General features: G+C 45.9%; 1 protein-coding gene across 1 annotated transcript; it reads right to left on the bottom strand.

Annotated features, from left to right (window-relative positions):
• Positions 1 to 508: 508 nt before the first annotated feature.
• On the bottom strand, positions 509 to 26897 carry LOC141989290 (interferon-induced very large GTPase 1-like). Its single transcript, XM_074955745.1, has 4 exons — positions 26575 to 26897; positions 11743 to 11870; positions 8787 to 9012; positions 509 to 5271 (listed from the first exon to the last, which is right to left on the bottom strand). Exons 1-4 carry the CDS (start codon positions 26855 to 26857, stop codon positions 509 to 511), a joined length of 5400 nt encoding a protein of 1799 aa, XP_074811846.1. The 5' UTR covers positions 26858 to 26897.
• Positions 26898 to 27839: the final 942 nt, after the last annotated feature.

The raw sequence follows: 27839 nt of genomic DNA, 5'->3' as shown, positions 1-27839 counted from the left end.
GGATGAATAATTTCTTCCGCAGCAGGAATTATTGGACGGAATTCTCTGGCCAGGTGTTATGCTGAAAGCCAGACTAGCAGATGATTATTGTGGTTGCTGCTGGCCTCCCTTGAAATCTAATAATTTGTTAGGAAGAAATTTCTGTTGTTCCACAACTGTCCATTCAGGGTTCCTTGAATCTTCTTATGGAGTATCTGGTATTGCCCACTCTCGGAGACAGGATAGTAGACTAAATGGTCCACTCTGCTCTGGTCAAGTGTGGCAGTTCTTATGTTCCTAGCAGTAATTGTATAGCAGTCACTCTGTACATTGTATCATAAGTTGTCATGTGACATGAAAAATCAGAAACCTGTCAGCTCGACTTAGAAGCTGTGAAGTGAACATGAGGTTCTGAGACTTAAAAAATACAATACAGAATATTTTGTAATATGCCATTTTTTAAAATTAAGGAAAGTTTCAAATATTTAAACATATGTATATTCCATTTCAACAGGCTCTCACCATGTTTTTATTTCATGTTAAAGACTTCTTTTAGGCCTTCCTGTGCCCGAGTTTCAGTTATTTTTCCCCAGTCTCTTGGGAGATCTGCTGGGTTAGCATTATAACTGTTAGCTAACTGGTGATTGAACTTCTGAAAAATAAACTTCCAGTAATCAGAAGCCTCAATGCTGGGATCTGGCTGAATGCGCCAGTCTGGGTAATAGATGCGATAATCTTTGTAGGGATGACGTTTCCCTTTTGTGTCTGAATTTCGGAATGAGTTCTCAGAAACCACTTCAGATGAGCATATATCATAGACAAGTTTTTGTGTATCAAGATACCTGTAACCGCATAATCCTTGTGGCCGATGCACAGATGCAAAATGCTCCTTGTGGTCACTGCCTCCTGCTTCACAGGGGACTTTACAAAATGGACACTGCTTCCCACAGCCAAACACTTGCTTGAAGATCTCATCCTGGGGTTTTAATGACAGATTGGAGAGTTTGGCCTGAATATCCAAACCACCAAATTGGAGTAAGATTTCTTGTTCCAGATCCAGAAGAAAAGTTTGAATATTAGCACAAAACTGGCCTGTTTTTGCTGTGTTTTTAAACTGTATCCCAAGTAAGTTGTCCTTGGAAATGACTAGGTCCTGCTGCAGCGCTTCACAAAAGTTGTTTAAAAATGCTAAGACTGTGGTATTTTTTTCATTTTTGGAGCTTTCCAGAACTTCCCTCACTTTCTTTACTATTGTAGATAGAATCTTTTTCTCCAACTCTCCCAGACGCTTAGTCTCCCTGTAATGATCCATCATCCGTCTCTGAATCCAGGTTTTGACAAATTCTTCATAGTTTTTAATATATTTCACATAGTTATCAAAGTTCATCTCCTCCAGAAGCTTTTTCTGTACAGTGAACTGGAAAAAGGTCCGGCTGCCATATTCAATGGACTCTGCCTTGTTGAGAATGTCATCTACTATCTCTATTCCTAGCCTTTTGTTGATATGATCCACCAAGGCAGGTTTGAGACACTGATAACAGAAATCCCTGGCCCTTGTTTGGTTCTCATCTTTTTCCAAATACAGGTCAGTGAAGGTGGAGAAATACTGAGGTTTCAGCTTCTCTAGACGACACTGAGGATCATTTTGTTGGATAAAATCTTCATGCATCTTCTGAAATCTCCAAGCCGCCTCCCCCAAAATATGAATTTTCAGGTCAACTTCAAAGCAAGCAGTAGTGCCGAGTTTTTTAACATCCTCCTGTTGGAGCCTCTCATTGATCATGTTCAGCAGTTCTCTGCAATGGATTTCATCGTAGTCCACTTTGGAATTTACCTTTTCTTCCGAGTATCTTTTACCCTCTTCTATTAAGGATTTAGCAAGTTCTTCTGTGTGAACAGTTGTTTCACATTCCCCTGTGGACAAGAGTTGTTTCATAGTTTTGATCCATGCTGTATCTATGTACTTGTTTTTCATTCTGAAATTGTTAATTCCATGAAACAACAAACTACCTAAATCCTGTAGCTTCTGCCTGACGGCACTCCCTCGATTTGCCAGGTCCTTTCTCAACTGGGACTCCATCTCTCGATAAACTTCACGTTTCTGTAAGCTGCTGAACTTCAACTCTGACAGTGTTTCTCTCCACATGTTTTCAAATTCTGATTTCAGTTCCTCATGCTCTAGTTTATGTTTTTTATTCCTACATTCATCCAAGACCCTGTCAACTTTCCCTTCAATTATCTGCATGTATGAGGTCTGGATGTTTTCTGTCTTGTGCTGGCCTTTTCGAATTCGAATTGCTACCTCGCACTTGTGCTCGGAGTAGCTCTCAAGTTCGTTTTTGAGGCTGTTTGCACTCCTGATAAAATCTTCTCTGTACTTTTCTATCAGGTGCAGATTCGAAACTCCACTTTCAAAATAATCTTGTAAATTATCCAAAACTTTTTGTTTCTCGTGCTGCAGTTTTTCCTGTGCCTCATTTTTCAACATGGATAAGGCACTAGCCTGTAGTTTCTCTGATGTCTGATTCTGAATGACAGTTTCCTTTTCAGATACCCAGAGATGTATCTCTTTGCGGAAATGCCACTCCCACTCGGAATACTTCATAGACAGCTGGTTATAGGCTTCAGCTACAAGGCTGTTTCTGAAACTGAAGATGAAGTTCTCGTGTTTTACAGCATTCCACAGGCTCTCCACCCATTTGACAAACTGGGGAATGTCCTTAGGGGCTCTATTACGTGACTGTTTCTTCATAAAATCAAGCAGGTATTTCTTTAGCTCACACACCCTCTCACTGTATCCCATGTTCACTGGAGCCATGGGAGGGACTCCATGCCACAGCCCAGGGATGTACCAGTTGTGTTTCTCTGCATCATAGTCCATAATACATGAAAATTTCACTTTTTTACATTGTTTTTCCATCCTAGCTGCAGCTTTGGTCATTTCATTCAGCTGCTCTAGGAGGTGCTTCCTGTCCCTCATGTTTTGTTCATGCGCAGACACATCACTGACATTCTGATGCACAAATTGGCAGTTGGCTTTTTGCCCTATTTCCTCCATTCTGAGAAAGGCATGGACCGCAATTTGCAGAATATCCTTCATTTCAGTGGCATTCTCCATGGCCATGTTAACGATGGTTATGTCACTTAACCCAATCACCAGTGTGGCCAGCTCATTGTCATGTTGATAACTATCCTCCAGCAGGGCCAGTTCAGGGGCTTTCAAGCCTTCTGTGTCTATCACCAGGATGAAGTCACAGCCCAGTTCCTGCTGAAAGTTCTCTGCCACTTTAATGAGCATCATGAAGGCTCCCCGCATACATCGGCCACTGCTCACTGCAAACTGCAGGCCGAATATGGTGTTGAGGAGGGTGGATTTCCCAGTGCTCTGTACTCCCAGCACCGTCAGAACCACCATTCTGGACCTTCCCCCCAGCTTGGCATGGAGCTCAGTCAGAACATCTGTCACCCAATGCAGTGGGATGTTGGATGAATCTCCATCTAACAGTTCCATAGGAAACCCTTCCAGCATCAGGTCAGCTGCTATGCCTGGGAGATGGATGAAATGTCTTTGGCATTCTGCCTTGTCTCCTTCTTTAACCATTGAGCATTCAGCTTCATAGAACTGCCCCAACTCACGCATGAAATGCTCAACCCCTAAGGAAGTGGTAGATATTAATTTATCCAGCATAGTTAGTGCTTGTGGGTCATCTCCTGCCATTTTACTTTCCCCTTTATATTGATCCCGTAGTTTAAAAAGATTATCTCGAGCAATGTGATCCAGGCTAAACTTCATCCATTTCAGGAAGTAATGTTTCTCCATTAAAGGCAATTGTTCTATTCCATTAATAAATTTAATCAATCCATCAGTAAGGTCACATTGATTCTGCTGTCTACGTAATTCCAACAGTTCCTCTCTCAGTTGACATTTATAGTCTTCAGTGGCAGTCTCCCCTTGCCTTCTCATTCTGCACAGTTCTTTTTCCACTTTAGCCAATTTTTCCCAGAGATCCCCCTGCAGTCTCAGCATTTCCCTCTTGTACTTTGCCACATCTTTTATTTCCACAGTGATTTCTCTCGCCCGCTTGCTTGCACTCTGGCATTCCTTACGGTCCTCATCTACCTGGATTCCTAGTTCACGTGCAGTCACAGCCATGGCTTCCAAATTCATTCTCTCGGGAGGTGAACTTGTTATGCTTTTTATTGTATATTTCAGTTTTTGAACAAATCCTGCATTATTTGTGGTGCTGTCTTTCTTCAGCAGTTGCGATTTGCTCAGATTCAGCACTGGAGCCAACTTATTAAGGAATCCCAATGTTTCCTTGGGATTTCCATTCTTGCAGTTGAGGATGAAGTAGTATTTAGTGGCTGATCCCTGCAGGGATGATAACAGCGTGTATTGTCTCTCACTGATGCTCTCAGTAACTATGAACACTGCTGAGGAGACCACTGTTAAAAAGCTGAACTGCAGCCAGTGAGATTCAATGTCTCCACGCAGATTTGTAGCTGCAACGGGTTCTGGGAAAAGATCTGAATTCTCCCTCCCAGCAGGGAAATACCAGGAAATCTCAACCAGCCCATCTGCGATTTCCCGAGGGACATTCCCAGAGTCCATGTCCCGATGGATAAAGAAATCGTGGTGCTGCTGGGAGGGGCTGAGAACCTCATTGAGGAGTTTGGACTCGGAGAAGCTGCAGCTCCCCATCCGCACAAAGGAAATGGTTGGCATTGCTGTGAGCACCAGGCTCTCCTCTCTGAACCCTCTGCTCTCTGCCAGGGAGTGCGGCCTCCACTTCCTCACAATGTCCCTCATGGCCCACAGCAGTAGGGTGCACTTGGGGGTGTTGATGGGAGGTAGCAGCAGAGGGAGGGCAAACTGGCACATGGACATTTTGGACAGGATCTCCTGCTGTAGGAAACTGTCAGAGCAAAGCAGAACGGCACAGAGAACATCGAGGGGATGTAGAGACTCTCTGATGTCAGTGTCACTAAAACTAAAAACATCTCCACCTGCAATCTGTGCCTCCTCACTGCCTCCTTCATCATCATATGCTCTATGCACAAGGCTTGTGTTTCTGGCTGTCCCATTCAGAGTCATTAGTTTCCTCAGGAAATGCCACGGTAAATCCCCTAACATCTGAGGAGTCCAGTTTTCTATACTTTCTGAGCCAATTTCCAGGACATGCTGCAGCCTGAGTTTTGTGCTTTGGTATTCCTGCAGGTTTAGCTGAGAAAGGAGTCCTTGAAAAGCTTTATTTTTCTCTGTAAAACAAAATGAAAATAGGATTCTCACGACTTTCGGAAGTTAGATATTCCCAGACAGAACATTTTTAGAGATGGAATTAATGATGTAAAATCTTAATAATTTAAAAGGAAAATTCCATTGGTGGCTAGTAATTAGGGGCTAATGGAGTTAAAGCTAATAAACTAATCCCCCTCTTCTATTTCTTTAACTAACCTTTACAGCAGGGCTTCTCAACCTTTTTCTTTCTGAGGCCCTCCTCAACATGCTATAAAAACACCACAGCCCACCTCTGCCACAATAACTGGTTTTCTGCATATAAAAGCTGGGGGCAGCATTAGGGGGTAGCAAGCAGGGCAATTGCCTGGGGCCCCACACCACAGGGACCCCCACGAAGTTACATTGCTCAGGCTCCAGCTTCAGCCCTGGGTGGCAGGGCTCAGGGAGCTGGGCTTCAGCCCCATGCGGTGGGGCTTCAGCTTTCTGCCCTGGGCCCCAGCGAGTCTAATGCTGGCCCTGCTTGGAGGCCCCCCTGAAACCTGCTCAAGGCCCCCTAGGGGGCCCCAGACCCCTGGTTGAGAACCACTGCTTTACAGCATATACTGTTCTTTTCTCCCTTCTCTCCAGCAGCCATATGAGGGAACAGTGGGGGGTCGGGAAGGGGCGGAAGGAGAGTCTGGCAGTGCTCCCCCCACCTTCTTTACAGCATCACGGTAGAGGGCTGTCTCTGGAGGGAGGGGCTGGTGGGACTGGTGCCCTCATCCCTTATTGGTACATGCAGACTGGAGCTGGAGGTGTAATTTCAAGCTGGAATAGACATAGGCATGCTAGCTTTGTTTGATCTAGTGTGATAAAAATACAAGTGTAGCCACAGTGGCGGGGTCGTGGGATGCCCGCGTACAATCCCATCTGAGATCCTATGTACGTGCTCAGGAAGCTAGCCCACACCACCACAGCTAGCGTCTACCTTTAGTGTGCTCGCTTGATCAAAGCTAGCGCGGGTATGTCTGCCCAAGCTGGAAATTGCACTTCGAGCTCCAGTGTAGACAGGCCCTAAAAGAGCTCCTCTCTCCACTGAAAGTATAGAGCGTTGCTGAGGTCAGAACATGCATACACGCTGCCTTTTCAATCCTCTTGGCACAGAATCAGAGTAATCCTAGAGTGTGAGTGCAGGTACAGCCCCCGTGCAAAGCTCCATCCCACCTCAGGAGCAGCATGCGGGGCCCAAATCGCAGGAAGACGAGGGAGAGTGAATGAGCAATCGTCCAAGGTGTCACTTTCCTGGTAGGGACCTGTGACCAGGAAGCAGTAGGCCCATGACACAGTGAGGTGAGTGAGCAGTGAAAAGAGTGGCAGGGAGGCCTGTGACAGGGAGGTGGGGAGCAGGGCACATGGATTTCTCAGCTCTTTATTTTTCCCAGGTGGGAGTAGGGCGTGAGAAAGCCGAGTGGTAACTGTCTGCTCATTTTCACTAGGAGCAATGATAGGAGTTACAGCATTAGGAGCTACTGAGAGGAGCAAAATGTATTTATTGAAGGAGAGGAAAAGCCCCAAATTCATTAGTTGGTTAGGTGATTTTATTGGGACATCAATCCAATCAGGAAGCAAATGTGGGGACAGGGGTGCAAGGAGAAAGGGTAAAATTGTAGAGAGGTTCTCACATTGTTAACTGGGTTTTCTCTCAAGGCAGATGGGTCATTTGTGAGGCCAGAAATTAACTTGATTTGTATCTGTTTTTTTAGAGAAGGTGTTACATGGCATTATATTTTATTGTTGGATTCTGGTTTTTAGTTTGCTGGTCTTTGCACTCACTGTTACTCCTTGCTAGGTCTGAAACTTCAGAGTCATGTTAAGATGCAGTTAGTCAGAGGAGTGTCAGTGGAGAGCCTCAGCTCTGTAAGTATGCAGGGGATTTGTGTTCTGCAGTAGCAGAGTCTCCTTAATTGTGTATCTCTGATGGCCATCCAACTACAGACAGTGGGGGGGCTAAATCATAGACGATTAGGGTTGGAAGAGACCTCAGGAGGTCATCTAGTCCAACCCCCTGCTCAAAGCAGGACCAACCCCAATAGATGTATATGTGTGTGGGGAATGGTAATTCACTGTTCAATGCGTGTTATCCACAAAGGGACTTTAGGCGTTGCAACACTCAGCATTGCAACACATAATTTTTAAGCGCCCTGCTGCCCACTGGACTCCTCAGTCCCGAGCTAGGATCCCAGGCTCCCTATATAATGCATGGGGAGAGTAGACACCTAGAAATGGGATTCACAGAAGTCAGCATGCTGAGCCAGGAACCAAAATGAAATACTGATGAAAAGGGTGGGACCTAAGCCCTGCCCCTCAAAGGTAATTAGATACTTAACTCTGGGCCAGAGAGAGACGCCTATATCTGCTCAGGATTCTCAGCTGTAAACCCTCTCCTGAAGTTAGGCTCCTAAACTAGGTCATCCACTGAGAGACCCCACCCCATTATAGCCAATAGCCTGCTGGAGTGTGGGAGATCCAAGTTCAAGTCCCTCCTTGAAATCAGCCAGACTGGGTTTTTGAAAAGGGGCCTCCCACATCACAGGCGATTGCCCTATTGAGTATTCTGGGGGATGCATATTCCATCCAGCTCAAAAGATCACCAGTCTGGTTGCCCTGGGCTGTCTTTTGTGCAAGGCTTGAGCCAGCAGGCATGCTCTGAGAATGCTACCAGATCAGACTCCACAGGCTAGAAAGGTGGGGCAATGTCTAGCTGAGAATCCCCAGGCTTGGGGCTGCTGTCCCATCTGCAGCTCCTGCTGGGGCTCAGGGCTTCCACCCTGTGGCTCCTTCCAAGGCTCAGGACACCCATTTTTCAAATTGGCCAGGGCCTCTGGGCATGGGCCCCATGGGCCCATGTGTTAATCCTCTACTGACTGTGACTTGCAGCTAGGAGCCCCTGGCTGGCGCGCTCCCAGCAGCACTGGGGGGAATCGAACCCACCTCCACCTCTAGGAGTCTCCTCCAGCTGCAACAGTTCCGTGATACTTCACCCCAGCAAGGCTCAGGCCTTGTCTACCCTACTAAGTTTTGTCGCCAAAAACTGCCTTTTGGCGACAAAACAGTGAGAGCGTTCACACTGCAATGCGACTTTTGCTGGGAAAAACGTCTGGTTTCGGCAACAAAAAATGTCCACCCTAAGAGAGAGTTTTTTCTTTCCCCCTCCCTTTATTGTTGACAAAGAGCCAGCGTAGACACTGCTGTTTGTTTTGTGGACAGAACTGGCTTCCGCCAGTATCCCACAATGCCAGTTCTGATCGCTCTGTTCAGTGTTTTGATTTCTGCTGCCCTGCAGGCATGTGTCCCTCCCCTTTCAAAGCTCTGAGAAGTATCTGACAGCTGAGTGTGCTGCTCTCTTTGGGGAACAAAGAACAAATCATTGGAATGCTCCTGTTCTGCCCGGCACTAGGAACACAGCGGCAGGCAGACTGCTGTCACTGGTGGGGGGCAGTACTGGATTTATAATGGTGCCAAAGGCACCATGGCACTGGGCCCGTGCACAGCAGGGGCCCCCCCGGGCCCGGCACTCCACCTCCGCTACAGCCCAGCAGCCGCAGTGCTGGATCTCCTCTCCAGCCCCTTCCCCGGACGACCTGGACCCTGGACTTCTCCTCCCCCTGCTCCCGCCCATCGCTCCTCCTCTCAGCTGTCCGGCTGAGGGCTTCTTTCGTCTCCCCACCACATGCCTTGCCGCTCCTCCGGGTTGCCGGTGATGGACAGTCTGCCGCTTCAGGCTCCCCTGGGCTCAGGAACCCCAAAGCCAGGGGCTGTCAACCAACCGCCCGGAGTGGAGTGGAGGGGATGGAGTCCCTGCTTGCCGCTCAGCTGCTCTGCAGCAGAGGAAGGGTGGGGGGCTAGGACCAGGGAGAAAGTAGGTACCCGCTCTATGTGGGTAGGTGTGTGGGTGGGATCCTGTTTACCCCCTCCCCAGCTCTGCTGCGCTTGCGGTTTACCCCTGGTCCCTCCCTTGCTCCAGGGAGCAACCCTAGCTCCTGCCCCGCTGTGCTTTTGCCCCCCCGCCCCTGCCTTGCTCCAGCTGGGGACCAATCCTCCCTGCCCATGCCCTGCTGTGCTCTTGCCCCTCGCCCAGAGGAGGATTTACCATAAAACACAGGGTGCCCTGGCACAGGAACCCCCCAACAACAGGGGGCCCCAGGGCTGGGCAGCTGCAGGGGCAGAAGCTTGATCCTGCTGGCTCCTGCTGCAGGCTTCACCCGCCCCCACTGGCAGCCAATCTCCCCCCTCCCCGAGCGCGCCACATCCCCTCTCCTCCCCCACCCTCCCAGCACTTCCCCTGCCTCCAAACAGCTGTTTGCCAGCGCTCAGGATGCTCCAGGAGGGAGGGGGAGGAGCAGGGCTGTAGCGCACTTGGGAGCAGGGACTTGGTGAAGGGCTGGAATCTGGGCAGGACGGAGCAGAGGTGGGGCCCTTGCACTCCCTCTACACATACGCCCCCAGCCCCACAACCCCAGCCCCAATGTATTCACCCCCTTCACACACAGGGAGCCCCCTGCCACCCTCCCTGACTCCAGCACCCCTTCACACACCGCCCAGCCCCCGCCGCCCTCCCTGACTCCCGCATCCCCTCACACACTGCCCAGCCCCCTGCCGCCCTCCCTGACTCCCGCACCCCCTCACACACTGCCCAGCCCCCTGCCCTCCCTGACTCCCGCACCCCCTCACACAACCCCAGCCCTGACTCCTGCACCTCCCCACATCCCACTCTCACCAAACAGGAGCTCCTTCACCCCCACCCCACATCCCCACCTGCACCCCTTGCACCAAACAGGAGCTGCCCCAAGTAAGCGCTCAACACCCCAACCCCCTGCCCCAGCTCTGAGCCTCCTCCCACATCCTAACTCCTGGACAGACCCTGCACCCCAACTTTTTTTACATTTTGTTTAATAAGCACTCTTATCCAAAGCACTTTACAATAGTTAGCTAATGGTACAAACAATATTTGGAAAGATCATTAAGTGATCCATTGAGACCCTCAGCAATTTTCAAGTGGTCTGTGGAAAAATAAGTTAGACTACAAAAACAATCAAGGTACCTCACTTTATTTTCATTTTCTTCCTATTTCTTATAGGAGGACAATGAAGAACAAAAGAATGAACAGCGGGGCCGGGCGGGGGGGGGAGATAAGAGAGAATGTTCTTTTTCTTGGCTGGGTCCCAAGGGGGGGGCCCAAAAATGAAGCTGAGCACAGGGCTCCACTAACTCTAAATCCGCCACTGTCCTGCCATATGAAAAAGCTATATAAGATGGGGAGTGACATCATAAGGGTTCTTCACTCCCCACCCAAGAAGAGTCTTGGAAACACGCAAGAACAAAGACTGAACTGGGGGAAGCGCAGGACCCAGGCTAAAGGGATTTCTAGCCTGTGAAGGAAACACCTGGGGGGTTCTAAGATGTAAAGCAAGTGCAGCTTGCCCCTTAAGAATCTTCAGCCTGCTTGTATCATCTCTTAGGGTGAGAATCTGCTAATTCATATCCAGTATATTTAGTATAAGAAGTTTAGTTTGTGTGTTTAGTTTATTTGCTAGGTAATCTGCTTTGATCTGTTTGCTATCCCTTATACTCACTTAAAATTTATCTTTTGTGGTTAATAAACTTGTTTTTGGTTTATCTAAACCAGGGAGTTGGAGTGGGTGTGTCAAGGTTCCTTCCCCATTCTGAACTCTAGGGTATAGATGTGGGGACCTGCATGAAAACCTCCTAAGCTTACTTTTACCAGCTTAGGTTAAAACTTCCCCAAGGTATAAACTATTTTACCCTTTTGCCCTTAGACTTCCACTGCCACCACCAAACTTTATCTGGGTTCCTGAGAAAAAGTAGTTTGGACACATCTTTCCCCCCAAAATCCTCCCAACCCTTGCACCCCACTTCCTGGGGAAGGTTTGGTAAAAATCCTCACCAATTTGCATAGGTGACCACAGACCCAAACCCTTGGATCTTAAGAACAATGAAAAAGCAATCAGGATCTTAAAAGAAGAATTTTAATGAAAGAAAAAGTAAAAGAATCACCTCTGTAAAATCAGGATGGTAAATACCTTACAGGGTAATCAGATTCAAAACATAGAGAATCCCTCTAGGCAAAACCTTTAGTTACAAAAAGACACCAAAACAGGACTATACATGCCATTCAGCACAGCTTATTTACCAGCCATTTAAACAAAAGGAAATCTAACGCATTTCTAGCTAAATTACTAACAAGTTCTAAGACTCCATTCCTGTTCTGTTCCCAGCAAAAGCATTACACAGACAGACAGACCCTTTGTTCCTCCCCCCTCCAGCTTTGAAAGTATCTTGTCTCCTCATTGGTCATTTGGTCAGGTGCCAGTGAGGTTATCCTGGCTTCTTAACCCTATATAGGTGAAAGGGTTTTACCTCTGGCCAGGAGGGATTTTATAGCACTATAAACAGAAAGGTGGTTACCCTTCCCTTTATATTTATGACATCATGTCTTATTTCCACAGCCCATCCTCTCATCCTGCCTCTTTTCTCCATCCATTGGTGAGTGCTGCTGCTCCTCCCTTTTCCCTTCGCCATTCCCCTGGTGGCTCACCTTCTGTCCTCTCCTCCAGCTCTTCTCTGGTGTCTCCCTTAGAGCCCTGGGAAACAGCTAGGAGAAACAGGATGAAATTTAATGAAAGAAAAGATTAGGCTCAATATCCAGAAAAACTTCCTGACAGTGAGACCTATGAAGCCGTGGAATCATCTTCCTAGGGGGAAGGTTGGAGCCCCATCACCTGGGTCATAGAAAATTAGGACTGGATAAACACTTGGAGAACAGACAGTATGCAAAAATACTAGGCGTCTTCAAGTCTCCCTGCCAGAAAAATCCCCACCTGTTCCTGGCTGTTTTGGGTCTTAGTGATGCTTTCGTTTTGTTTCTCTGTTTGAAATGTTGCTAGATGCTAACCTCATCTTTGTAACAAATGCATTTGCTGCTGGTTAAATCTTCCCTTGGGCCTTGTCTCTACTAGGAAAATTAAAACCATAGATCAGCACCAATACAGGGCAACTGGTTTTAGCAATAGAGGGGGATGTTTTTTCAGTTTGCAGTCTGGTAGCAGGCAGTGTGTTGTGAGAGAAGCAGAGCCTTTGATGAAAGCTGAGCCCTGATTAGGGGGCCAGGCATCCCTGATTAGGGACCCTATAAAGGCAGCCAAGCAGCCAGCGGCACATGAGCAGCAACACAAAGCCAAAAAACAGAGCTGACAACAGGGAAGTTTGAGAGGGAGCTTGTAAGGGGAGTTTGCGGGAAGGGGTGTGTGTGTGTTGTTGTTGTTTTTGACAGGTGCTGAGGAGGGAAGGCTATGACAGCTACAGAAGCAGCCACGGTAGGGACCCAAGAAATGGACGAGACAATGAAGATGAGTGATGTGGAAGCTGCAGGATTTATGTCATTCTGCGGAGGGTACCTGAAAGCTGCTTCCTTTTTATGCCTGCTAGATTTGATTGAAGAGCGGATCAGAGGTTTGGAGATGCTTTTAGAAGCCATGGTTGAGTTTCAAAGAGGATTTGAGCAGAGGATGGAAGGAAGGTGAGAGGAAGCTGAAGAGAAAAGTCAAGACTCAATGCAAGCTAAATTGAAGAGCTGTGAATGTAGGCTGCTAAATGAGGAGAGTGGCCAGTGGAAGCATGTGACTATGAAAACAAGGCAGAGGAAAAGACCAGCTAGCGAACAAGAAATAGAGCCGAGGAACAGGTTTGCTGAGCTGGATAAAGGGGAGAGGCAGGCAGTAACAGAAAATGGATGGGCAAGGAAGAAGAGAAGAGTAGCTAGTCACCCACAAGAAGAGGAGAAGAGTCAATGGAGGTAGCCAGAGTTCAGAGCCCCAGGAGGAGAGAGGAAGACTTGCCAAAGATTGCAAGTGAGAACAGAAGGCAGGGAGACTTGCAGCCAGAGGGATCACAAGGGGGAAGGCTGGAGAATTGAACCAACACCAGGAAGAGAGAGGTCTATGTGACCGGGAACGTCCTACTAAGAAGACAGGCCTGTCACCGGAGCTGATCCAGAGAACAGAAGGCTGTGCTGTCTGACAGGAGCTAAGATATGGGATGTGGACCTGAGGCTGAAGTGGATCCTAATCGGAACAGGAAAGAATCCATAAGAACGGCCATACTGGGCCAGACCAAAGGTCCATCTAGCCCAGTATCCTGTCTTCTGACAGTGGCCAGTGCCAGGTGCCCCAGATGGAATGAACAGACCAGGTAATCATCAAGTGATCCATCCCCTGTCGGTCATTCCCAGCTTCTGCCAAAGACAGCCTAGGGACACCCTCCCTGCCCATCCTGGCTAATAGCCATTGATGGACCTATCCTCCATGAATTTATCTAGTTCTTTTTTGAACCCTATTATGGTCTTGGCCTTCACAACATCCTCTGGCAAGGAGTTCCACAGGTTGACTGTGCAATGTGTGAAGAAATACTTCCTTTTCTTTGTTTTAAACCTTCTGCCTATTAATTTCATTTGGTGACCCCTAGTTCTTGTGTTATGAGAAGTAGTAAACAACACTTCCTTGTCTACTTTCTCTACACCAGTCCTGATTTTATAGACCTCAATCATATCTCCCCTTAGCCATCTCTTTTCCAAGCTGAAAAGTCCCAGTCTTATTAATCTCTCCACATAAGGAAGTTGTTCCATACCCCTAATAGTTTTTGTTGCCCTTTTCTGAACCTTTTCCAATTCCAATATAATCCACTGATTGTCCTCCACATGGGAAAAATTATGCTGCTAGATTCTCACTGGAACAATTTTCCCTATGACTGGAGAATTGCAAATATAGTACCTATATTTAAGAAAAGAGAAAAAAGTGATCCAGGCCTCTTATTTTAACCTCAGCTGTATGCAAGGTCTTAGAAGAAATTTTGAAAGAAAGAATAGTTAAAGACATAGAGGCAAACAGTAATTGGGATAAAATACAACATGGTTTGCAAAAGAAAGACTATGCCAGAAGATAACAGATTTTCTAGACAAAAGAAATGCAGTAGATCTAGTCTGCCTGAATTTCAGTTAGGCATTTGATACAGTTCCACATGGGAAGTTATTAGTTCAATTGGAAAAGATGGGGATTAATATGAAAATTGAAAGGTAGGTAAGGAACCAGTTAAAGGGGAGACTACAATGGATTGTACTGGAAGGTGAACTGTCAGGCTGCAGGGAGTTTACTAGTGGAGTTGCTCAGGGATTGGTCTTGGGACCAATCTTATTTAACATTTTCATTAATGAACTTGGCACGAAAAGTAGGAGTGTGCTAATTAAATTTGCAGAAGACACACAGTTGGGAGGTATTGCCAATACGGAGGAGGACTGGAATATCATACAAGATCTGGATGACCTTGAAAACGGGAGTGATAGAAATGGGATGAAATCTAATAGTGAAAAGTGCAAGGTAATATACTTAGGGACTAACAACAAGAATTTTTGCTATAAGAAGGGGACATATCCATTGAAAGTGACAGAGGAGGAGAAAGACTTGGGTGTATGGATTGATCACGGGATGACTATGAGCCACCAATATGATATGGCCTTGAAAAAGGCTAATGGAATCCTAGGATGCATAGAATCATAGGACTGGAAGGGACCTCGAGAGGTCGTCTAGTCCAGTCCCCTGCACTCACGGCAGGACTAAGTATTATCTAGACCAGGGGTTCTCAACCTTTTTCTTGCTGAGGCCCCCTTCAACATCCTATAAAAACACCAGGGCTCGGCGCAGGAGGCAGGGAGTGCAGGGCTCTGGGCTGGGGGACATCCTTGGGCATAGGCATATATTTACTTCTATTTCGGGGTGGCAAGGGCTGGCAGGGATCAAGCCAGCTCTGCACAGCAGGGTCCAGGGACAGCGTGCCCCCTCCACCCCCTGACTCACTTAGGAGGCCACCCAGCTGTCTGGGTAGTGGGGGGATGCAATAAAAAAAATATAACTCAAAGGGGGGACTCAGTTCAAAAAGTTTTAAAACATTTCAAGGTGCAGGCAGGGGAGTAGCTAGGGGCTGTGTGAAGTGAGGGAATAGCTCAGGGTGCAAGGAGGGGATAGCTAAAGGGCTGTGTATGGGAAGGGGGTAGCTCAGGGTGCAGGGAAGGGGTAGCTTTGGGCTGTGTGCAGGCAGGGGATCGCTCCAGGTGCAGGGAGGGGATAGCTAAGGGCTGTGTACAGGAAGGGGGTAGCTCAGGGTGCAGGGAAGGGGTAGCTATGGGCTGTGTAGTGGCAGGAGGGCTCCCAGTGCAACTCCCAGCTTCAGGGGGCAGGTGTTGGGGCTCCCAGCTTCAGCCCCCCTGGCTTGGGGTGTGGGTGAGGGCTGCTGGCTTCAGCCCTGCGCCGCTCCCGGCTTCAGCACTGGTGCTCGCTGTGCCAGGTTTCAGCCCCGGGGCTCTGCAGCCCCCTGAAAGGGCTCTGCAGCCCCTGGTTGAGAACACTGATCTAGACTATCCCTGGCAGGTGTTTGTCTAACCTGCTCTTTAAAATCTCCAAGGATGGAGATTCCACAACCTCCCTGGGCAATTTATTCCAGTGCCTAACCACCCTGACAGTTAGGAAGTTTTCCCCTAATGTCCAGCCTAAACCTCCCTTGCTGCAATTTAATCCCATTGCTCCTTGTCCTATCCTCAGAGGTTAAGGAGAACAATTTTTCTCCCTCCTCCTTGTAACAACCTTTTATGTACTTGAAAACTGTTGTCATGTCCCCTCTCAGTCTTCTCTTTTCCAGACTAAACAAACCCCTGTCTTCCCTCACAGGTCATGTTTTCTAGATCTTTAATCATTTTCATTGCTTTTTGGACTCTTTCTAATTTGTCCACATCTTTCCTGAAATCTTTGAGCATAAGTTCTTTGAAGGGGTCAACAAACATGTGGACATTTCTTTCCTGAAATGTGGCGCCCAGAACTGACCTTGCATCAGGCGAGATATTTCCAGTCGAGACAGGGAAGTGTTACTGCCATTATACAAGGCACTGGTGAGACCTCATCTGGAATACTGGGTGCAGTTCTGGCCTCCTGTGTTTAAGAAAGACAAATTCATATTGGAAGAGGCGCAGAGAAGGGCTACTGGGATGATCAGAGGACTGGAGAACCTACCTTAGGAGAGGAGTCTTAAGGAGCTTGGCTTGTTTAATCTAACAGAATGAAGGCTGAGGGGAGATATAACAGCTCTCTATAAATGAATCAGAGGGCTAAACACCAGGGAGGGAGAGGAGTTATTTTAAGTCAAGTCCTAACGTTGGCACAAGAACAAATGGATAGCCAGTTTATATCAATAAGTTTAGGCTTGAAATTAGATGAAGGTTTCTAACTATCAGAGGAGTGAAGTTCTGGAACAGTCTTCCAAGGAGAGTAGTGGGGGCAAAAAAACTAACCTTGTTCAAGATTGAACTTGATAAGTTTATGGAGGGGATAATAGGATGAGGTTGCCAACAATGGCATATGGTCAGCCACGACTGCTATTAGCAAATATCTCCAATGACTGGAGATGGGACACTAGATGGGAAGGGCTCTGTGTTATTATAGTGATTTGTTTCCCAGGTGTTTGGCTGCTGGATCTCACCCACATGCCCAGGGTCTAACTGACTGCCTTATTTGGGGCTGGGAAGGACTTCCTCCCCAGGTCAGATTGGGAGAGAAACTGGCCTTTTTTTTTTTTTTTTTTTTTGCTTCCTCCGCAGCTTGGAGTCACTTGCTGGTCTGAAGTCTTCAAATCAAGATTTGAGGATTTCAGTAACTCAGCCAGAGGTTCTGGGTCTATTACAGGAAGGGGTGGGTGTGGTTCTATGGCCCACAATGTGCAGGAGGTCAGACTAGATGATCATAATGGTCCCTTCGAGACTTAAAATTCTATGAGTCTATGTAGAATCAGGCATTTTTACCATTTTTTAATACTTTTGCTCTGTGTAGGATGCTTACAAGTAATCAGCCAATTAATGATGGGTAGAAGGAGCAGCAGTCAGTGAAAACTGATATATAAAATCATTTGGAGCCATCTAGGTCCTGTTCCAAAGAACGCAGCTGGGCTGCTGGTCAGTCAAAGATGTGCAGTTCTCAGGGTGTGTCTTCACAGCACAGTTAGTTTAAGTAATAACTTGCGTGTTACCCCAACTAGACTCTTGTCCACAAACAAGAATCTCTAGCTGTAGTTAAGTGTAGATTAAACTCAGGTTAGCTACCTTGTGCGTGTGTGTGCATGCCGCTGAAGCTCCAGCTAATAATCCAGTGTTACCTCTCAGCAGCACCTAATCCAATCGCTCTGCTACTCAAATCGTTCTGTGTTACTCCAGTGTTGTTTTGAAGTGTGGTTGCTCTCACTAGAGCTAGGCTAGCTCAAGTGCAGTAACTTGAGTATACGAAGTCTAGCTAACTCTTGCAGTGAAGATAAAGGCCACAAAGAACTCTGCCATCAGAGATGGACGGCTGAGAGATGTGCAAAAACCAGTACCCTCCAAATATCACAGGTGGCATGGAGGGGAAGGTTGCACCTGAGTAGCTCTGAGGAACATGGCTTCCACCTCCTGTGCTCCTCTGACAGCAGCCCTGGCTGGCAAATCACAGATGGTTTGCCAGCTGAAAGAACAAATCTCACAAACCACACGTGGGTTGTCAGAGCTGGACTTGCAGCAGGAATGGTGAGGGTATTTGGGTGAGACTTGGGGAAGGGGATGCTTTAGAACTAGTCTCTATGTACTCTCTATGTCTCCATTTTTTTCCTGATTTTCAAATGTAAAGAGAATCATTCAAAACAGTTAAGGTTGATAAGGACAAACGCCACCCACATCAAAACCACAAAAGCAATGAAATATTGAGTAAAACCATACAAATGGATCACCAGCAAGTATTATCTGGACCACAGCTGGAGAACCACTGCAGCAGTGAATTTAAATGTTCAGACATAACATTTCATTCACAAGACATCTAGATAGACGTATGTGTAGTGCTGGGGAGGAGCCGGTGGTCATGGTACATATAGGTACCAATGACATAGGGAAGGATAGGAGAGAGGTCCTGAAGGCCAAATTTAGGCTGCTAGGTAAGAGATTGAAATCATAAGAATGGCCATACTGAGTAAGACCAAAGGTCCATGCAGCCCAGTATCCTGTCTACCGACAGTGGCCAATGCCAGGTGCCCCAGAGGGAGTGAACCTAACAGGTAATGATCAGTGATCTCTCTCCTGCCATCCATCTCCACCCTCTGACAGAGGGAGGCTTGGGACACCATTCCTTACCCATCCTGGCTAATAGCCATTAATGGACTTAACCTCCATGTGTTTATCCAGTTCTCTTTTAAACGCTGTTATAGTCCTAGCCTTCACAACCTCCTCAGGCAAGGAGTTCCACAGGTTGGCTGTGCACTGTGTGAAGAACTTCCTTTTATTTGTTTTAAACCTGCTGCCCATTAATTTCATTTGGTGGCCCCTGTGGGAACAAGTAAATAACTTCCCCTTATTCACTTTCTCCACACCACTCATGATTTTATAGACCTCTATCATATCCCCCCTTAGTCTCCTCTTTTCCAAGCTGAAAAGTCCTAGCCCCTTTAGTCTCTCCTCATAGGGGACCCATTCCAAACCCCTTATCATTTTAGTTGCCCTTCTCTGAACCTTTCCTAACGCCAGTTGTGGCAAAATACCTTGTTCACCTCAGCAGGCTCAGTCCTTTTTAGACTTGGAGACTTAGGTTTGGGGCAAGGCAAATCCTTATAGGTGGCACAGGGTCCTGCTACTCCTCTCCTCAGTCGGTCCCTTGTGCTTGTTTCCTTTCCCTTCTGGGGAGCGAGTGCAGCCTCCCTACTGGGAAGGTCTGGTGTCTTGCTGCAAACAGCCTACTGGCAACTTCCCTGTTCCCCTCACTCTCCCTCTCCTTCCACCCCGGGGAGGGTTTAAAAAGGTCCCAACTAGTTGGAGTCAGCTGAACCTAATTGGTTCCCTAGCAACCCCTTTTCCAGCTGAACCTTATTGCCCCCTGGTTAGCTCTCCTCAGTGGATAGGGAGGGGCCTTTTAATCCCCTGGGACTAATTACTACCCCGCCCTTTGGAGCGGTTTGTCCTGGGTTTACCACACAGTATATCTTTTTTGAGAGGAGGGGACCACATCTGTATGCAGTATTCAAGATGTGGGCATACCATGGATTTATGTAAGGTCAATAAGATAGTCTCCGTCTTATTCTCTATCCCTTTTTTAATGATTCCAAACATCCCGTTTGCTTTTTTGACTGCCGCTGCACACTGCATGGACATCTTCAGAGAACTATCCACGATGACTCCAAGATTTTTCTCCTGATTAGTTGTAGCTAAATTAGCCCCCATCATATTGTATGTATAGTTGGAGTTATTTTTTCCAATGTGCATTACTTTACATTTATCCACATTACATTTCATTTGCCATTTTGTTGCCCAATCACTTAGTTTTGTGAGATCTTTTTGAAGTTCTTCACGGTCTGCTTTGGTCTTAACTATCTTGAGCAGTTTAGTCTCATCTGCAAACTTTGCCACCTCACTGTTTTTACCCCTTTCTCCAGATCATTTATGAATAAGTTGAATAGGATTGGTCCTAAGACTGACCCTTGGGGAACACCACTAGTTACCCCTCTCCATTCTGAAAATTTACTATTTATTCCTACACTTTGTTCCCGGTCTTTTAACCAGTTCTCAGTCCATGAAAGGATCTTCCCTCTTATCCAGTGACAACTTAAGAGCCTTTGGTGAGGGACCTTGTCAAAGGCTTTCTGGAAATCTAAGTACACTGCGTCCACTGGATCCCCCTTGTCCACATGTTTGTTGACCCCTTCAAAGAACTTATGCTCAAATAAATTGGCTAGTCTCTAAGGTGCCACAAGGACTCCTTTTCTTTTTGCAAATACAGACTAACACGGCTGCTACTCTGAAACCTGTCAAATAGATTAGTAAGACATGATCTCCCTTTACAGAAACCATGTTGACTTCTGCCCAACAATTTATGTTCTTCTAGGTGTCTGACAATTTTATTCTTTACTATTGTGTCAACTAATTTGCCCGGTACTGATGTTAGACTTACTGGGTCTGTAATTGCCAGGATCACCTCTAGAGCCCTTTTTAAATATTGGTGTTACATTACCTGTCTTCCAGTCATTGGGTAGAGAAGCTGATTTAAAGGACAGGTTACAAACCATAGTTAATAGTTCCGTAATTTCACATTTGAGTTCTTTCAGAACACTTGGGTGAATACCATCTGGTCCCGGTGACTAGTTATTGTTCAGTTTATCAATTAATTCCAAAACCTCCTCTAGTTACACTTCAATCTGTGGCAATTCCTCAGATTTGTCACCTACAAAGGACGGCTCAGGTTTGGGAATCTCCCTAACATCCTCAGCCGTGAAGACTGAAGCAAAGAATTCATTTTGTTTCTCTGCAATGACTTTATCGTCCTTAAGTGTTCCTTTTGTATCTCGATAGTCCAGGGGCCCCACTGGTTTTTTAGCAGGCTTCCTGCTTCTGATGTACTTAAAAAACATTTTGTTATTAACTTTTGAGTTTTTGGCTAGCTGTTCTTCAAACTCCTTTTTGGCTTTTCTTATTACATTTTTACACTTAATTTGGCAGTGTTTATGCTCCTTTCTATTTACCTCACTAGGATTTGACTTCCACTTTTTAAAAGATGCCTTTTTATCTCTCACTGCTTCTTCTACATGGTTGTTAAGCTACGGTGGTTCTTTTACTGTGTTGTTTAATTGGGGGTATACATTTAAGTTGAGCCTCTATTATGGTGTCTTTGAAAGTGTCCATGCAGCTTGCAGGGATTTCACCCTAGTCACTGTGCCTTTTTATTTCTGTTTAACTAACCTCCTCATTTTTGCATAGTTCCCCTTTCTGAAATTAAATGCCACAGTGGTGGGCTGTTGAGCTGTTCTTCCCACCACAGGAATATTAAATGCTATTATATTATGGTCACTATTTCCAAGCGGTCCTGTTATAGTTACCGCTTGGACCAGATCCTGCGCTCCACTCAGGACTAGATCGAGAGTTGCCTCTCCCCTTGTGGGTTCCTGTACCAGCTGCTCCAAGAAGCAGTCATTTAAAGTATCGAGAAATTGTGTCTCTGCATTTCATCCTGAGGTGACATGTACCCAGTCAACATGGGGATAATTGAAATCCCCCTCTATTATTGAGTTCTTTATTTTGATAGCCTCTCTAATCTCCATTAGCATTTCATCATCACTATCACTGTCCTGGTCAGGTGGTAGATAATAGATCCCTACTGTTATATTCTTATTAGAGCCTGGAATTACTATCCGTAGAGATTCTATTGAACATGTGGATTAATCTAAGATTTTTATTTCATTTAATTCTACATTTTCTTTTATGTATAGTGCCACTCCCCCCCATCCCCCCGCATGACCTGTTCTGTCCTCCCGATATATTTTGTACCCCGGAATGATTGTGTCCCATTGATTGTCCTCACTCCACCAGGTTTCTGTGATGCCTATTATACCAATATTCTCCTTTAACACGAGGCACTCTGGTTCACCCATCTTATTATTTAGACTTCTAGCATTTGTGTACAAGCACTTTAAACATTTGTCACTGTTTATTTGTCTGACCTTTCCTGATGTGTCAGATCCTTTTTTATGTGAATGTTTCTCGTCTGAACTGGCCCATACTTTATCCTCTTCCATCCTCTTCTCCTGACTAAAACCTAGAGAATGTCTCTCAATAGACTCTCCTCGAAGAGAACTCTCTGTCTGATCCACGTGTGCCTCTGCAGCCATCAGCTTCCCCCCCCCCCCCCACCACCATCTCTTTGTTTAAAAACTGCTCTGCAACTTTTTTAATGTGAAGTGCCAGCAGCCTGGATCCACTCTGGTTTAGGTGGAGCCCACCCTTCCTGTATAGGCTCCCCTTAGCCCAAAAGTTTCCCCAGTTCCTAATAAATCTAAACCCCTCCTCTCTACACCATCGTCTCATCCACGCATTGAGACCCTGCAGCTCTGCCTGCCTACCTGGCCCTGAGCATGGAACAAGCAGCATTTCGGAGAATGCCACCATAGAGGTCCTGGATTTCAGTCTCTTTCCTAGCAGCCTAAATTTGGCCTCCAGGACATCTCTCCTACCCTTCCCTATGTCATTGGTACCTACATGTACCACGACCACCGGCTCCTCCCCAGCACTACACATAAGTCTATCTAGATGCCTCGAGAGATCCGCAACCTTCGCACCAGGCAGGCAAGTCACCATACGGTTCTCCCGGTCATCGCAAACCCAGCTATCTATGTTTCTAATGATCAAATCTCCCATTACTAACACCTGCCTTTTCCTAATGACTGCAGTTCCCTCCCCTGGAGAGGTAACCTCAGTGCAAGAGGCTACCCCAACATCATCTGGAAGGAGGGTCCCAACTATGGGAAGGTTTCCCTCTGTTCCCGTTGACTGCTCTCCTTCTCTGGGCCTTCCATCCTCCTTAACAGCGCTGGGGCTGTCTGACCGGAGGTGGGACAAATCTACAGTGTCCTTGAAAGCCTCCTCAACAGACCTCTCTGCCTCCCTTAGCTCCTCCAGTTCTGTCACCCTGGCCTCCAAAGCCCGTACGCGGTCTCTGAGGGCCAGAAGCTCCTTGCACCAAATGCACACATATGCCACCCACCCACAGGGCAGGTAATCATACATGCTTCACTGAGTGCAATAAACTGGATAGCCCCCAATCTGGTGCTGGGCTTCTGCCTGCAGTCTCTCCTACAGCTACCTAGGTTCATGATAGGGTTTTTGTTTAAAACAAGAAGTTTTGATTAAAGTTTAGTTTAAAGGTTTTAAAGAATGGCAAGTGTACCTCGCCCCCTTCCCACTCCCCTTCCAAACTCCCTCTCGAAACTCCCTGTTAGCAGTCCCTGTTTGCAAAGCTCAAGTCCAGGACCTCCATGTTAGCATTCTCTGAGACGCTTCCAGTTCCATGTGCAGGGCCAGTTAGATAGGCAGAGCTGCAAGGTCTCAATGTGTGGATGAGACAATGGTGTAGGGAGGAGGGGTTTAGATTTATTAGGAACTGGGGAAACTTTTGGGAAAGGGGGAACCTGTAGAGGAAGGATGGGCTCCACCTAAACCAAAATGGAACCAGATTGCTGGCACTTAAATTTAAAAAGGTCATGGAGCAGTTTTTAAACTCAGGGCTGGTGGAAGGCCGACAAGTGTGGAGGAGCATGTGGTTCGGACATCCCTTAGGGGAGGATCTATTAATCGAGAAGATCTATTAATTAAGACTCTCTATGTCCTCTTAAGGACGAGAGGATGGAAAATGATAAAATACAGGCAGGATCTGATCAGAAACAGTCAAATGAAAGAGTCCCATTCAATTATATTGTGTAATGGCGGACAGCTCAAAGGAGACAAGTTTTTAAAGTGCTTATATACCAGTGCTAGAAGTCTAAATAATAAAATGGGTGAATAAGGATATTAATATAATAGGCATCACAGAAACTTGGTGGAATGAGGATAATCAATGGGATACAGTAACACCAGGGTACAAAATATTTTGGAAGGAGTGGCACTATATGTGAAAGAAAGAGTAGAATCAAATGAAGTAAAACCCATAAATGAATCAAACTGTGCCATAGAATCTCTATGGATAGAAATTCCATGCTCTCATAATAAGAATATAGTGGCAGGGATATATTACCGACCACCTGACCAGGATGGTGATAGTGACTGTGAAATGCTCAGGGAGATTAGAGAGGCTATTACAATAAAAAACTCAATAATAATGGGGGATTTCAATTATCCCTATATTGACTGGGTACATGTCGCCTCAGGACGGGATGCAGAGATAAAGTTTCTTGACACCTTAAATGACTGCTTCTTGGAGCAGCTGGTCCTGGAACCCACAAGAGGAGAGGCAATTCTTGATTTAGTCCTAAGTGGAGCACAGGATCTGGTCCAAGAGGTGAATATAGCTGGACCGCTTGGTAATAGTGACCACAATATAATTAAATTTAATATCCCTGTGGCAGAAAAAACACCACAGCAGCCCAACAGCGTAGTATTTAATTTCAGAAAGGGGAACTACACAAAAATGAAGAAGTTAGTTAAACAGAAATTAAAGGGTACCGTGCCAAAAGTGAAATCTCTGCAAGCTGCATGGAAACCTTTTAAAGACATCATCGTAGAGGTTCAACTTGAATGTATACCCCAAATTAAAAAACATAGTAAGAGAACCAAAAAAGAGCCACCTTGGCTAAACCACAAAGTAAAAGAAGCAGTGAGAGGCAAAAAGGCATCCTTTAAAAAATGGAAGTTAAATCCTAGTGAGGAAAATGGAGAGAAGCATAAACACTGGCAAATGAAGGGTAAAAATACAATTAGGGAGGCCAAAAAAGAATTTGAGGAACAGTTAGCCAACCAGTGGGGCCACTGGACGATCGAGATGCTAAAGGAGCACTGAAGGACGATAAGGCCATTGCGGAGAAACTAAATGAATTCTTTGCATTGGTCTTCATGGCTGAGGATGTGAGGGAGATTCCCGAACCTGAGCCATTCTTTTTAGGTGACAGATCTGAGGAACTGTCCCAGATTGAGGTATCATTAGAGGAGGTTTTGGAACCAATTGATAAATTAAACAGCAATAAGTCACCGGGACCAGATGGTATTCACCCAAGAGTTCTGAAGGAACTCAAATGTGAAATTTAAGAACTACTAACTGTAGTCTGTAACCTATCATTTAAATCAGCTTCTGTATCAGATGACTGGAGGATAGCTAATGTGATGCCAATTTTTAAAAAGGGTTCCAGAGGTGATCCCTGCCATTGCAGGCCTGTAAGCCTGAGTTCAGTACCGGGTAAACTGGTTGAAACTATAATAAAGAAAAATACTGTCAGATATATAGATGAACATAATTTGTTGGGGAAGAGTCAACATGGTTTTAGTAAAGGGAAATCATGCCTCACCAATCTACTAGAATTCTTTGAGGGGGGGTCAACAATCATGTGGGCAAAGGGGATCCAATGGATATTGTGTACTTAGATTTTCGGAAAGCCTTTGACAAGGTCACTCATCAAAGGCTCTTAAGCAAAGTAAGCTGCCACAGGATAAAAGGGAAGGTGCTCTCATGGATTGGTAACTGGTTAAAAGATAGGAAACAAAAGGTAGGTATAAATGGTCAGTTTTCAGAATGGAAAGAGGTAAATAGTGGTGTCCCGCAGGGGCCTGTACTATTCAACATATTCATAAATGATCTGGAAAAAGGGATAAACAGTGAGGTGGCAAAATTTGCAAATGATACAAAATTACTAAGGATAGTCAAGACCCAGGCAGACTGCGAAGCGCTACAAAAGGATCTCTCAAAACTGGGTGACTGGGTAACAAAATGGTAGATGACGTTTAATATTGATAAACGCAAAGTAATGCACATTGGAAAGCATAATCCCAACTACACCTATAAAATGATGGGTTCTAAATTAGCTGTTACCACTCAAGGAAGAGATCTTGGAGTCACTGTGGATAGTTCTCTGAAAACATCCACTCAATGTGCAGCGGCAGTCAAAAAAGCAAACAGAATGTTGGGAATCATTAAGAAAGGGACAGATAACAGGACAGAAATATCATGTTGCCTCTATATAAATCCATGGTACACCCACATCTTGAATACTGCGTGCAGATGTGGTCGCCCCATCTCAAAAATATATATTAGAATTGGAAAAGATTCAGAAAAGGGCAACAAAAATGATTAGGGGTATGGAACAGCTTCCCTATGAGGAGAGCTTAAGACTGGGACTTTTCAGCTTGGAAAAGAGATGGCTAAGGGGAGATATGATTGAGGCCTATAAAATCAGGACTGCTGTAGAGAAAGTAGACAAGGAAGTGTTGTTTACTACTTCTCATAACACAAGAACTAGGGGTCACCAAATGAAATGAATAGGCAGCAGGTTTAAAACAAATAAAAGGAAGTATTTCTTCACACAACGCACAGTCAACCTGTGGAACTCCTTGCCAGAGGATGTTGTGAAGGCCAAGACCATAACAGGGTTCAAAAAAGAACTAGATAAATTCATGGGAGGATAGGTCCATCAATGGCGATTAGCCAGGATGGCAGGGATGGTGTCCCTAGCCTCTGTTTGCCAGAGGCTGGGAATGAATGACAGGGGATGGATCACTTGATGATTACTTGTTCTGTTCATTCCCTCTGGGGCACCTGGCACTGGCCACTGTCAGTAGACAGGATCTTTGGTCTGACCCAGTATGGCCATTCTTATGTTCATTCATGTACGTATATAATGCAAAATTTTGTTATAGTTGGGAAATATGCTGTCTCTCTCTCAGTGTTATGGCTATTACCTTTTTTTTAATGAAAAATAGAATAGAAAGAGATTCGACCTACCATGGCCAGAAGGTTGTAAATTCTGATTGGTGCCAGGAAAGAGGATTTCTAAACACTCCAGAAATTGCTGGCAGGTTGACTCCCCTTTTTTCTGTATGTGAATTAACAACTTCCTGATTTTGATCACGATGTCCTCTTTTTGATTGAAGCTGTTGTACTCCTCCTCTGTGATGATGGACAGGGCAAGTAACTCATCCAAGATGTTATCAGGGTCTCTTTGAATAAGTTGTATCAGCTCTTTGCGTTTGGTGCATAGAATCCTGTATTTGTCACCAGTGGCCATTATCACTGAATCACAGGATCCGCAGTCATTTGCTTTTAAGAGACAGAAGACACAGGATTTGTGAAGCTGCTAGAGACAGCTTCAGTTTAATGAGTAACGCTCTAGGAAAGTGCCTTGTCCGTGATCATGACATTGGCCATTTAAACAATTTGAGAAACAGACCCACCAGTCTCCCCTGTTTCCTGTTGAAAGTGGAATGGTTCTGTAATAACTACTGGAAATTAGCTATAGCAATTCACTGGGTTCATACAAACTGGGTGTTAGTTCCCATGGGGTTGAGAGAGGGCCAACTCCAATAATGCTGCCAAAATTGAACTGCCGTTCTGGATCACTCACACCTTCCTGGCCCGCTGTTTCAAAGGTCCTCCTTTTACTCGTCTTTTCCTTCCCAGGGCAGGAAATGAGGGGTTAGCTGTTTTGCTAGTTAGATACCAGCATGTCTATTGTAGTAATTACCAGGATTCTTGTCTCTAATATTTTGGACCCTGAGGAAGTAAATATGAAAGGCAGAGATTAGATTAGCAGCAATCCCATTTGTAAGTAGAGTGAAATACCCTCCTGGCATATTTATCATTGACATTTCTATTAAATTCATGCACGTCCTTATCTGACTTGGTGCCAACATCCCATCTTTATTAACTCATGCCTTACCTCAGGTAAACTCCCAGCTGAAGCCTAAGTAAGGGCTGAGTAAAAGTAAGGTGCGCAGGATTGGCCCAGAGATTTGTATTCTAAGAAGTTTCCAGATTTTCTTGAACTACAAAAGGGCACTTACCTTCCGCTCTCTGTCCCAGCCTAGGGAGATCCTGTCTAATGATAAGATGTTTGCTCGGGTTTATATAAGGGATAACATGAGACTTAGGGCATGTCTACACTTACCTCCAGAGCGATCGATCCAGCGGGGGTCGATTTATCGCGTCTAGTGAAGACGCGATAAATCGACCGCCGAGCGCTCTCCCGTCAACTCCAGTACTTCACCGCA

Source organism: Natator depressus, chromosome 6 (assembly GCF_965152275.1).
Source record: "Natator depressus isolate rNatDep1 chromosome 6, rNatDep2.hap1, whole genome shotgun sequence".
Taxonomy (NCBI): domain Eukaryota; kingdom Metazoa; phylum Chordata; order Testudines; family Cheloniidae; genus Natator; species Natator depressus.
This window is presented reverse-complemented; position numbering and strand designations above follow the sequence as displayed.

Coding starts and splice junctions, on each gene's coding strand:
- LOC141989290 (XM_074955745.1), bottom strand. CDS start 26,857: ATGGCCACTGGTGACAAATACAGGATTCTATGCACCAAACGCAAAGAG. Junction 9,013..11,742: donor CCAATGGATGGAGAAAAGAG/GCAGGATGAGAG, acceptor GTTGGTTGACAG/CCCCTGGCTTTGGGGTTCCT. Junction 5,272..8,786: donor AGCACTGCGGCTGCTGGGCT/GTAGCGGAGGTG, acceptor AACTTCCGAAAG/TCGTGAGAATCCTATTTTCA.